Genomic DNA, 16,037 nt, shown 5'->3' with positions numbered 1-16,037 from the left:
AGCAAGTGTCAAAAGAGGGATTTGGGTTCATGGAGAACTTGGCTGACTTTTCAGTCAGTTACCAGCTCTATAGCTCTATAGCAGAGATGGGCTGCATCTAAATGGGGAAGGTGCAGCACTTTGGGGGAGAAAATGGTTAAAAGACTGGAGGAGCTCTTAAACTTGATAATGGAGGGGGGAGTGGAATAAAAATGGATATAATTATAGGGCAAGTAACTGCAGGGGCAATTAATATAGAGGGCAGTAATACAAAGGGGGATTGAGGGCTCACTCCAGTCAATCCAGTCAATCTAATGTATCAACCATACCAAGGTCTAATAAAAAAAGTACTTGCGCTCCAGAAATGAGTAATAATAAAACCCAGACTGCTAGCACCAACCTAAAATGTATGTACACCAATGCTAGAGGTCTAGCAAACAAATTAGAGGAGCTTGAACTTATGCTACTCGATGAGGACTTCGATATAGCGGGAATAACATAAACTTGGCTAGACAGCGCAGATGACTGGGCAACCAATATCAGGGGTACAACCTGTCCAGGAGAAACAGGGTTGGTAGAAGGGGGGGGGGGCGAGGTATGCATGTATGTGAAAAAACAATCTAACTTTGCACATATGAGATGACCTCATGACAGAGAGATGCGGTGGTGTAGAGTCCTGCATGCTTAACAAGCAAGGTAGACCTCTCTGCTGATCATCCTTGATCCAATTCAACCAAGACAAATGCTCTTTGCCATCCTGATAGATCCCTGCACTGTTGTTCCATGGACCTTGATTCTTTGTGGGATCTGAGGAGCCAGAAGTAGCTTTAGACCTTTGACCCTTCAATTTAGACAGGGTTCTTATCAAGTTTTTTCCTGAGGGCTTTAACCTAGGGGTGACTCATTGCTGATGTGTGTCCTGAGCTTGGTCTTCAAATATGTCAGGTTTTATTCTTCCTTCAGGTCTTAGGGGAAAAGTCTACCTACCATTCCCTGATTATCCTTGTATGGCATTTCCATGTACCTCATCCTGATGGCCAGGCCGTTTTCATGGTATCAAACCAAACTTTTGGAACCACCATTACACCCTCTTAAAGTGTTTTTTCTGACTTAAGTTATGTTTAGGGTTCTTCCCTGATAGTTCTCGTCTTGACAAATTAATTGTCTACTCTCCTATCTCCAGGAGAAGCAAATCAAAGCTCTAAGTGTAGCCCTAAATAGCCTGTCATTATATTGTGTGTAGAAATTCACATCCTGGCCCTCTCCACCACACATATTCAAGGTGTGGAAAATTGGCAGATGGACTTCCTCAGTAGTCAGCATCTGGACCCCGAAGAATGGCCCCTATCTCACTTGTGTTTCAGGCCTTTTGTTACAGGTAGTGATTGCCAGATGTGGACCTTCTGGTGTGCAGGTTCAACAACAAACAGGACAAACATATACTAATTACACAACTGTTACTGCGACTTTTCAGGTGCTACTGCAATAGATTCACACATAAGCTTACTATTTCATAAAAACATAAAATTACAAAATATTGCATATTTAAAACAAATATCCGCTACATCTCTTTAGATACATCATAACAAGCCACTCCCACGTTATAGTAGTAAACTTTCAAACTTTTTTTTAATAATGAATCCAGATCAAACAACCATACATTGTACAGCAAAGCATTTCTTTACATTTTTGCCCAAACACTTACAGTCGTCGTGTTTTTGAACAGCTGCTTTGAAATCTCTGATACTTGTCCAAGTATTCACAGATACAAGTACGGATACATTTTTGTTTATTGTAATGTGGCAGCTTTTCTAAAACAATACAGACTAATGAGTTCAGGACAGTGGTGGTGTGCCAGAGCCAGGTCCCAGCGTCAACTGCTGCAACCCTGGTAGTTCTCGTGAAAATGCCAAGTATCGGCACTGGTATCTAGACATCCATATATATATATATATTTTATTTATTTGCATGTTAGTATATAGTTACTATATTTTATTAGAACGCTTGTTCTAAGCAGAAGAAACCCAAAAAGTTTTATTACCCTTGCAGTGGGGCTCGTTTTTGTCAAGGGAGGAAAATAACACAAATATACTCACCCTACTCCGAGCCGGCCGGCTGTGACAGCGCTCATTTCTGCCTGTCTCCTCCTCCACTGCAGCAATGGTCCCTCATCCTCACATCCTATACACTACGTATAGAATGTGATGACTCAGGGACCTTAGACCGCTTCAGCCGTGGTGGGGAAGAGCGAGGCTGGACGGACCGGTCTAAGAGCAAGCCGGCTCAGAGGATCGGGTGAGTATACCTTTATTTTCCTCCCTAGACCAAAACAAGCAGTTCACCCTTGCAGTATGGGGGTAGAGTTCTACTATAATACATCTGATACAAATGGCAAAGTTATCATGATAGCAAGGCAACTAGCATTTTCAGAAAGAGGTCAGCAATGACAACCCTGTATTTATTTCATGGCAGGTTTAATGCTTCTGTGAGATTTAACCATTTATTGACACACAATTTGCAACACACTATGCTGTAATTTAGGTAATATTCAATAAGAGTTTTTAAGCCCAATTGAAGCCTCCATATTTATTACTGTAAACTGATCAGGCTGCATATACAGTAATAAATCCACTATTCTTTCTTCTTTGTATTTTTATATACTAAGTGCAGCAAGGTGTAAAATACACTGTACAAGCAGCATGCTGGAGAGACGGACCAATGCTGTCACGTGAAACAGTGGCCTGGATCTCCCAATCATCAGTCTGCTCCAATCAACAGCTCTGTCATTTCCTGAACAATGCTGTTGATTAGAACAGTGCGCAGTGGGGAAGTGTCGGGATGGTGCTTTTGTGTGAGAGCTGTGGTCCTGCTTTAGTCCACCTTTGTAAATGAGTAGCATTTATTGTGATAATGTAGAGGCGTAGTGATGATGTATATGTGTGCACTCACATTGCAGGCTTTCTTATTTTTTTTATGAACCTATTAGGCCTGAATCCTACAAATAAACATTTTCTCCACAGGAAACTCTGATACTGGGGTTAGATTGTAAAGCAGGCTGACTATGAATATTATTAAATGGGGGGTGGAGAGTGCAGTTGTAATATACACAGATTGCTTGCGGACCACAGAGACGGCCATTTCCATGAGTATATGAAGAGGAAAGCTAACAAAAAAACGTAAGTTTCTGTGTTCATATACAGTAACTGCATATGTCTGCTTCATGTAGACTCATTGATGTACATTGATGGCATATGTTTTTTAAAAATACCTTTGCAAAGGTGGGAATGGGCTTTAAAATTCTAAGTAGCAAAATAGATTATGGGTAAATGGCTTATTAAACTAAGGCTAGGACTACACAGACTAGAGTAGCTAGCTCTAAATTAATTCCTTCTATGGTTTATCAACAGAGTATTTTCATACATATTTAAGAGATATACAGTATTATGTACTTGATGGTCCTTTTGTTGAAAATTCAGTTAAAGCTTAGTGAATTGTTATATTTAAATTGATGGTGTTTGTGTGTGTGTGTGTGTGTGTGTGTGCATATATACATAACATATGTGGGCCTTCAGTCATTTCTATCAATTCAAGTTTTTATAAATTTATGTTATTTCAGGTAGAATATGGAGCAGCTGCGCATGGCAACCAATCGGCTTCTATCTTTCATTTTCAAAGCTTAAGAGAACTGAAAAGAGAAGCTGATTGTGTTTGCCATTGGGCAACTGTTCCAGATTTTGATAAATTCCCCCACAATATAGTTAAGATTGTATAGTTTATAACCTTTCTCATTTACTGCATGCTTCCTTGTTAAAGTGAGGGATAGAAATGTGGGAGCTGCCATTGCAGTTTTTGGCTTCACTACTTACTGAAGGTCCTCTTTATGCAAAGTCTTTTTTCTTCTTGTAACACACTTTAGATAGTCTTGTTTGATGTTTTCATTTTTGATAACGATCAGGCATTTTAATTTGTTTACTGCAATTTTGCTTTTGTAGACCCGAACTTTGTTCGAACATTTCTTACGACATATAGATCGTTTTGCAAACCTCAAGAACTTCTGAGCCTTCTGATAGAAAGGTAAGTGATATTTCTTAGCAACATATTGAACTTTTTTCTGAATGGCAGCCGTAGGTTTCAGGTATAATAATAATAATAATATTGTATGCCTCTACCTCTTACAATATATTTTAATGCTTAGAGCATTTGATACCTTATTTACAGAGCCCAGTCTAGAGAACTGGCTGCTTGTTGCATGGGGAGATAGCGTGCAGCAGGCCTTGGTACAGTATAAAAGCGCCATTTAGTTATTTGACCAGAGATTATGGATAATATATATTCTGCAATAGGATAGTCATGGCTACGTTTGTTTCATTCCTGGAAAAGACTAAAGTGAATTTGTGGAGTTAATGTTTCCCCCAGCATTCATTAGGGGACACAGCAGACCTCTGGGTATACATTCTTCTTCCAGGTTGTTGAACACTGAGCAAATCAAAAGGCACAGCTCCTCCTAGTGGTTGCACATCCTGCATCCTCAAGGGTCCGCTTTTGGCTCTGGCACTCAAGTTTTAGTGACCTTTGATGTCTCATCCACTGGTCTAAAGTTTTTTGTTTGGGGTGTTACTAATATTGCCTACCCTGTCAAGCTCCCTGTTGCTCCATGAGTTCTGTCCATCCTTCCTGGCCTTTTATTTGAGCCCTTATGTGAGGTACTTTCTATAACTGTCACAGAAGGTGGCTTTCTAATTGCCATCACTTTGATTTATAGGCTTTAGGAGCTGGCTGCTCTATCCCATCCTTCTTTTTTTCCTGTGGAGCATTGTCCTTTTATCTCAATGAGAACTGTGTTATATGACTGGATCCTTCTTTTTTCTGAAGGTTGTTCTTCCTTATATCTCAATCAAGAAAGTGTGCTGCCCTCTTTTTGACAATCTCTTTCTTATTGTAAGGAGGTTGGTTTTCTTCCCTGGAATTGTGAGAATACACAGGATTTGTATAACAATCATGTGCCGAGCTGAATAAATATATACAATTCAGTGAATTATGTGATATAACAAGATATATAAGTATATGCTTTAAAAAATATATTCAAAAGAGCACATAAAAAAACATGAAAAGATGAGAACGTAGTGATGAAAACAAAGTCCAATGTGCAACAATTATAATCGTGCAAACAAATGCAGGGGATGGTCCACTAGATAGATTCAAACTTCCAAATAAGCAGTTTCCACAGAATCCCGACAGACCTTCACCTCCACCCAGTGAATGCAAAAATTGGAACAGTGCTCACCTGGGGAGATAGACCCACAGAACTAGGTCTCAAAGTGCGTTTCCCTTCTTAATAGGGGAAGGAAGCCTGTATGAATGAAGACCAGATAACCTCCTCAGCTTGCAAATATCATCATTTCAAAGGGAGACAAAATATAAAGAGGACATAGTGTGTATCGTACAAAAAATTAAATGTATTTAATAAAAGCAGTACTCATAATGTCACAGGTAAAAAAAAGGCATAAAACAAATATCCAATAGAAACCACAGTACAAATCTATGGGTGCAATGGGACTCCCATTCGTACCTTACGTCTATGCGTGACTTTCGTCAGGAGGCTGGAGCATCAGAGGTCTCAGGACCTATTTAACATCACACAGGACTGCCGTATAAACTATAGTATAAGCACACTCTATGTACCGTATAAACTGCAGTATAAGCACACTGTACCATCTACATGTAGATAATGCCGCAAACCGCGAACAGGCATTAGTGGCTAAAAGCTATATGCCAGCACGAGCACAGAGGCAGGGAGTGGGACAGAAATGCATATAAAAACAATCCATCATGTACATATACATGGTGATAAAAAATATTTATACATGTATAAAAAAAGTGTACAAAAAAAAATTTCAAATATATTTGGTATAAAAATAACTCTTACTGAAGAACTACCCTAAGAAAAGGCGGGGGGGAATTAGGGAACTAGTTTAGGCATTAGATATGCAGCAATTAAGATCAAATTCAGGTTCTGATGAAAGAGGTTTGTCCTCAGAAACGCGTCAACTGAAGGAGGTCAGCATGCAGATGGCTTCGGCTTAGTACCAGCACTTCCTTTCCCTCACCCCATTTCCATGTATTCATCTTGATGGTCTCCTAAGATTATATCGCTTTCTGCTCGTTTATACAAGCTGGTTTGTAAGTACTTTTCAGCTATGTGTTTTATCCTTAATAAATCAATTGTAGACTATGGACGCGCTCCTTTTGCTTTGTCCTCATCAGATTTTCGGTTTCCCTTGACTGTGAGGAGCTGCCCCCCTGTATATACTTTTGGAAGACCATTTTCAGGAGCAGTTACTGTGTACTGTGCGCCTGTGATTTTCACACATTATGAGGAACATGTCTGCAGGCGTAACAATGCCTGCAAGCATAAAAACCAACAATGTCACTGGGTTTTTATTCCTAGGGGGGTCCACAACACCCCTGGCTATAATATCTTTGATGGCACAAGCTTTTCTGTAGACAAATTTGGGTTTAGACGGAAGTATTCTTTTCTATGATTCATCTAGTAATAGAATCTTACAATGTCTAGCAATGATCGCAGAAAACGACCACACCCAAAATTGGCCATTGGCCACTCTGTAAAAGCTTTTACCGCTCATCAGTTTAGTGCAGGGGTAGCAAACCTCTGGCCCTCCAGCTGTGGTGAAACTACAAATCCCATGATGCATCTCTCTTCGGGAGTCATGTCTGTGGCTGTGAGAATCTTGCAATTCCTCATGGGATTTGTAGTTCCACCACAGCTGGAGGGCCGGAGGTTTGCTACCCCTGGTTTAGTGTATCAGTGATTAATGGCCCTAAAATTACACTCCGGCGATATGTAACATGTGTGGCACAATAGGCGAAATTGTAGCTTTCGCATGTAGGTGCACCTGACCATGTTTGTGGGGGGGGGGCTTTCACATTTTTTTTTAATTTTTGACTATTTTTTTAATGCTTTTTTTTTTTGTCACCTAGGGACCCCCAGAGAAGCTGATGAAGCAGAGCTCTGCTTCAGCAGCTTCTCACCAGCATCTGTTGCCGGAGAGAGACACTGAATGCGGAAGTGATGTAATATACATCACTTCCTGCATTCGGGGACCGGAGAGGAGATTAAAGGGAGATCGTGCTCTTTTTTTTTGTTCTTGCTGTCATAAATTTGTAATCTGAAGAAGTCAATAAGATCTATGAAACACGTAGACCTTTTTTATGTTAAAATGATGTATATAAGATAGGAGGCTCAGGCTATAGAGTGCATATATTTAAGTGATCAAGTAAGAATTTGTATGTCTATTCTTGGAAATGTTACTATATGCATAAACAAATTAATTTTTTATTTTTATACTATTTTTGTGTGCTATAAGTTCCTTCCCTTGTTCCCTTGCATCAATATTTATTTTTGGATGATAGCACATACACCTTTTCTCCTGTAATATATTGGGGGGGGGGGGACATAGTTCCCACCCATTATTTTTGTGTTCTTCTGTGTGTTTTTTTTAATAGAAGAATATATTGTGTTAGTGCCATCTGCTTTCACTGCTTGCCTGATAAATTCAGAGTGTAGCTACTAGGAAGTGGTGCCTTTTGATTTGCCTTTTGTCCAATTTTCTAGAGCCAGGGCATGCAGTTTGTTTAATATTTAGTGACCATACAGTGCTACATTCAGTCCTGTATGGGTTGTGATAATGTGCACATATTATAAGAAAAATGGGAGCGATTAAAACAAAAAAGAATATGAATATTAATAAATAATATCCGTATTATTTATCAATGCCCACTTCTTCCTGTTCGAGAGGAGAAGGTCGGCTAGGAAATACACACCACAAACTGTTGGTTTAAAATAATATATTGTACAGCTTGATTTATAGGTACAAAACGATTACAATGATGGCAAATGCAATCTGTTGTTATCAATAAACCATCTATCCAAGATTAAAACCGCTCCTAAACCATAGAAGAAGCAATACCTCTACAACACAAATTATAACCCATAAACAGTTTAGCTCATAACTAGCCAGTCGGATGCATGTATAATTCCAGTCCTAGGGGGGTTACGCAGGTTCCTGACTCTATGGGTTCCGCCTTCTCCATCTGTCCTCCTTCTGATGACCTCCCTTCCTGTGATGTCCCCACTTCCCCCTCCCATAACTCTGGTCTATCCCTCTTTTATCCTAGTTACCCTCAATCACAATCACGAGGAGACTCTGATTGGCCCAAATAACTCAATCATATTTTTCTCAAGAAAGTGATTGGATGGCAACTGATGTCTCTTTCATATATTAAAAAACTATTTTTAAGGGTGGCTGATAAACTGTTTGGCTCCATTTTGTGTCTGAGAAAAGAATGCATGCACATTAATTAGGTGTTATCTTCCTGAGTTCTGACACTCCTAAACAAACCAAAACATCCCCTGTGATTGTATAACCAGGTGGCAATTTTTGCATGTCAAGTGACACTTGAAGGAGATAACACTTGTTATCTGAACACCCCATATCTGCTCTCGGAGGCAAAGGGAGTTCTTAATTATAATGCATGTCTGTTGACTTTAACATACTAAATTCCTTTAATCATACCAATCTCAGAGAAGATGCCATCCTTGATTTACAATTCTATAAACACCATGGGCAGCATACACGCATCTTGTTGCCTAGCTATGTCTCTCTCTACAACTGACACATCTTATATTATTAAATATATGTATTTTCCTATTGGGCAGTGGTGAACCGCTACCTTAAGACTGTAAGCACAGACTTTTATGGGAATGTGTGCGTGCACTGAAGCATGGAAATGTGTGTGCTTATGCTTGATATGTACTAGCAGGTATACTTCTATTGGATCATTATGGTCTAGTTCAGCTGTCTACTGTGGACCATCTCTGATCCACAGACACACTGGATTTTTTTCTGCTTTGGTCCGACCCACCTGCCAATCTGTATTAGGTGTGAATTCTATATCCTCTTTGAAGGAAGGTTCATTCAAACTAATTCTGGTCTGTGGTTATTATGCCCAAACTAAGAATTTACTTTCTCCTGATTGCAGCGGTCAGCTATACCCTAATACTATCATAAAGTCTTTCCTCTTTTTAGTGATTTCATTACAAAATTTGGAAATGGCATATCATGTTTATGATTGTACCTTATCAAACCATGGCTAACTGGTCAAATTTCCTTTAAAGAGATATTTTCACTACTGCGATTGATCCATTAGAAACACAGTTTTATTTTTTCCATTTTCACTGCAGACCTCTACAACTCAGCATTCTGTCATCTTGGGATAAGTCAATAAGGTACCTAGACAGAGTCCAAGGCATCTTGCCCATGCAGGAGACTTGGTTGTCGAAGAGGTTTTTGATCATTTCCAAATCAATGTCCTGGAGCTTATATCAATTCTCAGCAGCATTGGACCATCTTGCTAGAAGATCGTCCATACTGGATTCGGCTGGGCAGTGCCATGGTGGTGGCATACATCAACCGTCAGGGGGAAACCAAAAAGTAGATTGTATTCTGTCCTGGGCAGAACTTCCTCAGCTTGCATCACCTGGACCCAGGGTAGTCTTAGCTACATCCTGAGGTATTCCAGGACCTGTGTTTGTTTGTTTTGAGATAAAGGGTTCCTCTGGCAGAAGTAGTGGTGACTCTGTGGTATCAGTGCACCCTGATCTATCTCCTTCCTCCCCTGAATCTTCTTGCTAGTCTGCTTCTCCGGATTGCACTGGAGGGAAACACTAGGAAAACTACTTCCATAAGGTCTGTTATCAGACGTGGAAGGCATACTTCACTTGGTGTGAGTTTCTCTGTGGGCTGATACCCTTCTTCCTACAGCTGCATCTGGACCAACGCTTGGCTCTTTGCAGTGTCAAGGGTAAGGTTTCTGCCCTTTCTATCTTGTTTTCTCTCCTTAATTGAGACCTTGTAGAAGGGGGTCTCTTATGTAGCTCCACTGTCCGCTCTCCTTTGACTCTGTGGAATCTAAATCTGGTTCTTTTTGCACTTTGTAAACCGCCGTTTGAATCGGGTAATTCCTTTTTGCTTCTCTCACCCATAAGGTGGTATTTAATATATTTGCCATCTATGTGAGAAAAGTGTCTAAACCGACAGCTTTATCCTGCAAGGAACTTTTTCTGGTTTGCACAGGGACAAAGATGTGTTGTGGCACAGGAATTTCTTTGTGCCAAAGGTAGTTTCTGCCTTTCACCTCAACCCAGGTATTGGTTCTTTTGTCCCTCTGTCACATTCCAGTTCACCAAAAGAAAAGTTCTCACCATTGTCTGTATGTGATAAGGACTGTGAGACCGTCATTGCTTATTTCTAAGAACCCTGGAAGGGTGTTTTGGCTTCTTGTTCTAGGTGGTTCAGAAAGACTATCATTCCAGCATATAGTTTCTAATAGGGATGCACCGATACCGGTTTTTCGGTATCGAGTATGAGCACCGATATTTATCTTTTCGGTACTCGCCGATACCGAGTACCAATACATGTACTTCCGCTAGCATGGAGTCGGCTTCCTGGGCAATCAACATAGAGACGCCTTCCTGGCCAACCCAGAAACCTTGTGACGGGTCATTACCTGCCGCCCGGCTTCCTGATTGGCTGGGAAGCTGGCTCCATTTTCCATTGCGGAAGTTCTGGTATCGGGGGTAAGTATTGGAGCATTTGGGGGAGTACTAGTACTCGCCCAAATACTTGTTATCGGTATTGGTGCATCCCAAGTTTCTAGGATCAGGTTCTACACTTTCCTGCCAAGACAGACTCTACTAGACCTGTGAGTGCTTGTTGTGCTTTTAGGCATCAGCGGCTTCCCTAATTGCTAAGCTGCCACCTGGTCTAGAAGTCTGTTTTCTAAAATGTTGAGCAGGTGAATGTTTCGGTATCATCAGCTAGCTGTTTAAACAGCAGTCAGGCCACATTTTTCTGTTTTCATGGGCCTTTTAGTGTATGCTTGCTGTGTTGCTTACCCCTTTGTTGGACTACTTTTGGAAGTCTAATAATTCCTGTGACCCTCAATGGGCAAGAAGGAAAAAAAATAAAAATCCTTTTCCTAAAGTCCATTGAGGGACACAGATCCCACTCCTCTGTGTTTATGCTCATGTTCTCTGCACTACTTTGCTAAAAAAAAAGAAAAGAAAACCTGGTGTATGCTAGTAGTGGGTTATCCAGGAGCTGACTAACAAGTTTTTCTTGCTAGGGACTTTAGGGATTAATAAAATCTGACAGTCTAAAAATGATTGTGTCCCTAAATGGACTCCAAGAAAAGGATTTTATGATGAGTACAGGAATTCTATTATTTTTTAAACCCTTCTGAAATTATTATAACATGCTTTGTGTGTTTTTATTTAGGTTTGAAATTCCAGAACCTGAACCAAGTGAAGCAGATAGAATTGCAATGGAAAATGGAGACCAGCCCCTTAGTGCAGAGTTAAAAAGGTTTAGGAAAGAATATGTACAACCTGTACAGCTACGGTATGGTTTTCCTCTTCTTTGTTCAATGCCAAACTGAAATACAGAAAAATTACTTTGGTGTTATTCACTTTGTTGCATAGCAGCACAAGATTTTGCTGAATAGTATATGTGCATATGTATGGATATGTATGTCCTTTCTGATGCAGGAAAATTATTGTGTGCGTTGTTGCTATGCACATTTCTGCCATTATGTTAGATTTGAATTTACCACAGTCCAATCTACTTAGTGTGGGTCTCCCATTCAATTGTATTCCCTTTGTACAGCTGTTTCCATTTGTTTATCACTTGGTTCAATCTAAATTGATCATTAGCACCGGATAGTTTATTAATTGTGAAACATTTCAAATATGTTATTGTTTTACTTCACTTTTTTCAAAAAGAATGTTTGGAACGCCAACATTATTCTATCTATAGTATTATGTTATTTGCACAAATGAACCACACATCTTCTTTAACTTCACTCTTGTATAATACTCATGTATGTGAATGGTCACTTTTGCAGGAATGTATCATTGTTATTTACAGAAAAATCTAACTTCTGTCTTACTTACAAAATCTGTCTTTTAGAGTTCTAAATGTTTGTCGACACTGGGTCGAACATCACTTCTATGACTTTGAACGAGATGCAGACCTATTAGTGCGTTTAGAAGATTTCATAGGAACAGTCAGAGGTATGACCTTTTGTATCTACATTTCAAAACCTGAATTCAGGTTTACTGTTAGTATAGTTGCAGGACACTTCAATTTCTTCTTGTGTTTAGAGTGCAACTTTTTCCCAAGAGAGTGGAAAGGGAAGAGGGTTAGGGTCAGTATTACTTATTTTATCCAGTTGGGTAATTTTTCTCTAACTTCTGTCCTTACAAAATCTGTCTCTAGGAGAGGAAGTAAAATGAAATTTGTTTTCAATATGGCTTGTTCACATTGTTCACAAGGTATTGTGATAACTAGCTATACAAATTTGCTGTTTGCATCATTTTAGGAGCTATTTCATCTCCTACTATATTCCATGGTAAAGCTTTAAAAACCTGTCACAGAATGCTTAGAATTTTTCGTTATTAGTGAATTCATGGGAAATGACCAAATTTAAGCTAAAATATATATAATAAATTAGATTTAGATACATTTTTGCTTTAAGGGTTACATCAGTGGGGACTTTAATAACTTTTTTTTTATGGCCTGCAAGACATCAGTATATTTTTAATCACCTATGATTCATACATAGGGTTTCTGTCAGTGGTTAAGTTATGTAAATATATTGGCATATTTAAAGAAAATAAGAAAAAAAAATATTATTATAAAAAAAATAAAGTTCAAAAACTAAAACCCATGCTGACATTTCACTTATTTTTCAGGAAAAGCCATGAAAAAATGGGTGGAATCTATCACGAAGATCATCCTACGAAAAAAGCAGGCCCAAGCCAACGGGCCTAGCCACAATATAACATTTGAAAGCTTGCCACCTCCAATTGAATGGCACATTAGTAGGCCGGGACAGATGGAAACCTTTGACCTTCTTACATTACATCCCATAGAAATTGCTCGTCAGCTGACTTTACTAGAATCTGATCTCTACAGGTACTGCAAATGATTTCAAAATCAAAAGTCTTTTAGATATTCAAAAATACAGAGTGTCAGCAGAGAAGTCATATCCTGAGCACTTCACATATGTTTAGTGCAGCATGAAATGCACTAAGCCAGCCACTACATTTTCTAGAAAATCCAGTGTTAAACATCTAAAAAATCCTAAGCCCCATTTCCAAACCTTTAAGCCTAGCCATACAAGGATGGTTATTAGACACAAAGGTAATTTTAGTTCTATTTTCCAATATTTGTGTCAGCAGGTGCAATATGAACAAATTGTTCTAATTTAGACATGCATGTGTATAGCCAAATATGTTCATGATGGGGGGTACATACTTTTAAAGTCAGTTATGGTCACATAGTTTGATGAGCATGTATGGCCAATTTCTAATCACAGCTACCGAATGGCTAACTACGAAAGGGAGACTTTCACACTGGAGTATATTTGGCTAACTGAATCATGTGAGTCAGAGATTTTAATCTGCAAGAGCATGCTGTCAGTCAAACATCCTAAAGGAACTGACAATACAGCTATTCCTCACTTAACAACCTACCTGTTTAGTGACCGCTCGCACTTACGACCAGCTCTCTGACAGTACTGCAGGAATGTGGCAGTGGCAGTGCGGCGTCTCACTGACTTCAGTACTGTACTCCGTTCTCTGCTACTATTCTCAGTAAGTACTGTATTTACATATTTACAGTAATGTACATCTCCAACACTACAGTACAGTACTGTATACCATTCCTCGCTTAACGACAATTCGTTTAACGACCTAGTCTTAGGAACGGAACTTGGTCGTTAAGTGAGGAATAGCTGTATATAGTTTTTTTTTTTTATTTACGGTGGCTTTGATACCTATTTTTTCTAAAAATACAGTATTTTGCTGAGGATACTTTGTATCAGTTTGTAAACACACAGCTGGCTCCAGCTGCACACATCACAGTCAGCTTCTGCCAGCTGTGTAACTGTCACAGCTCTGTGATCACATCAATCAGCTCCTGTTGTGATCACAAAACTGTGACCACCTAATCTGCTGTTGAGGGTCTGCCTCAGACCCCAAGGGACCCATCAACAGCAGTAAGTCTCCGTTCACACCTAGGCGTCAGCGTTTCCGCACATGAAACTAGCATTTTTATGCAGGTTTTTTTCTTGTGTGGTTTATGTGCTTGTGTGTTTTGCAAGTTTTTACACGCGTTAGACACGCTTAGGCAAATGCATTGCTGTGAATGAGGAAACATACGCATAAAACGCGTACAGAAATGTGCAAAGCGAGTGTGTCGCGTGTTTTAATGCGCTTCCATTGAAGTCTATGCAGCCAAACGTGCTGTAATCTGCCTGAAAGAAGCTCATGTACCTTTTCCAGCATTCAGTGTTTTACAGCTTGCAACAAAACACTCCGATGTGAACAGGGGCCATAGAAATTAATGGGATTTCTTGTGTTGAGAGTTTTGTCGCACTAGGATTTGAGCGTCAAAACACCCAGGTGTGAACAGGGACAACTCAATAAGCTTCTGGTCCCTTCACAGACCAGTGCTCATTGTACTAATCAATACAACTATCCTGTCAACGGTCGTTAACGAACTGAACGATCAGGAAGTGGTTACAGCAGTTCATCTTAAGGAGAGTTCAGTCTTACCGCCTTCAATTACTTATTTATAACTACTTTCTGTCCTGTCACAGTGTTTCCTTTCACTATAACTTGTACATTTTTTTTTTTTTTTTAAACAGGGCTGTACAGTCTTCAGAACTTGTTGGCAGTGTATGGACTAAAGAAGATAAAGAAATAAATTCCCCTAACCTTTTAAAAATGATCCGGCACACAACTAATCTCACCTTGTGGTTTGAAAAGTAAGTTCATGTCTTTCTGCCAAAGTTATAACTTTTGTATCCACATTCTTTTTCTCATTGCTTCTTTTTACCTATTGTCTTAGCCAGATACTTTTTTACCACTCCAGTCCAAGAATGCAGAGTCCTAGCTGTCAGACTCAGACCTTCTGTATTTTTCCATTGAGAGCACTGCTTTCTCCAGTTAATTGTTTGTTAATTTCTATAGTACACACATCAGGAAAAATTAGACTAGAGGAGTCAACAGATGCAGGCCTCTATGAAAAATCTATGATGCGAAGGATGGGGTAGCCTGATGACATTAGCCTTCCCTAGGGAGAAGTTGCCTAATGTATACCAGGACATAGTGAGGATCTGATTTAAAAAAAAAAAAATGTAAATTATTTATCTTCACCAATGCATGATCTGTTTTTATTATTAGCTATGGGGGAATGGAAGGGTTTGCATTGTTAGACTGTTTGAGATTCACTCAAGCAGCTAACATTTTTGGTCAGTATGTCATAATGATCCCTAGTTTTAGTTATTCATTGCAGTGGTTGTCCTTTATATTTGTTTTGCACTGGACTCCTTGATCTCGATATTGATTGTGATGAGTTTTACTTCCCATCAGGTGGAGGATTTTTATGGCACTGGGTGAACACATGAGAAGGTTGTTTTAAAACACATTAAGATTGAGATATTTTTTGGACCTCATTTGGAGCTCTCTTATTTATTACAGAATGTATCACTTTTTTAGCACATTTTATGTGATTGTTCACTTAATTAGGATTCTTATTATAGTGAACCAAACTAACTTGCGCTAACGGAAATAGTAAAACTAAATTAAGATGGATTAAAATTTAAAATAGATATTAATATGACCCCGGAGCTAAAATTTCTAAAACCAAAAAGGAAAAAAGCTGCTGAACTCAGGCTAAAAGCCTACAGAATAATGGTGTAATGAAGTGTACAGCGCTAAATGCCCTTCAGGAAATTAGATAACGGTAGGGATCATATGGTGTCACCTCCGTGTCAAGCAATCGTGAAACAGTGTATATATAATAAATATTTGTGTAAAAACTTATAGTACGTTATAAAATGTGTCAGCAGGTGTCATAAAAGGCGTGTCATACATGAACCTTATTAAATAAATAAACAAAAATCTTCAAAGA

The 16,037-nt window shown here is 39.2% G+C and overlaps 1 protein-coding gene across 1 annotated transcript in view; it reads left to right on the top strand.

The window, feature by feature from the left end:
* The window catches only part of SOS1 (SOS Ras/Rac guanine nucleotide exchange factor 1), a 193,023-nt gene that overhangs the window by 133,369 nt on the left and 43,617 nt on the right, over nt 1-16,037 (top strand). The window contains exons 11-15 of the mRNA XM_018558855.1: nt 3,972-4,053; nt 11,337-11,459; nt 12,027-12,130; nt 12,812-13,034; nt 14,770-14,889. Of these exons, the coding sequence (XP_018414357.1) occupies nt 3,972-4,053; nt 11,337-11,459; nt 12,027-12,130; nt 12,812-13,034; nt 14,770-14,889 (652 nt within the window). The remainder of the gene's footprint in view (nt 1-3,971; nt 4,054-11,336; nt 11,460-12,026; nt 12,131-12,811; nt 13,035-14,769; nt 14,890-16,037) is intronic.

The sequence above is a fragment of the Nanorana parkeri genome, unplaced genomic scaffold (genome assembly GCF_000935625.1).
Source record: "Nanorana parkeri isolate BGI_ZX_2015 unplaced genomic scaffold, ASM93562v1 scaffold363, whole genome shotgun sequence".
Lineage (NCBI taxonomy): Eukaryota > Metazoa > Chordata > Amphibia > Anura > Dicroglossidae > Nanorana > Nanorana parkeri.
Note: the sequence above shows the minus strand (reverse complement) of the source record. Positions and strands in the feature narration are given on the sequence as shown.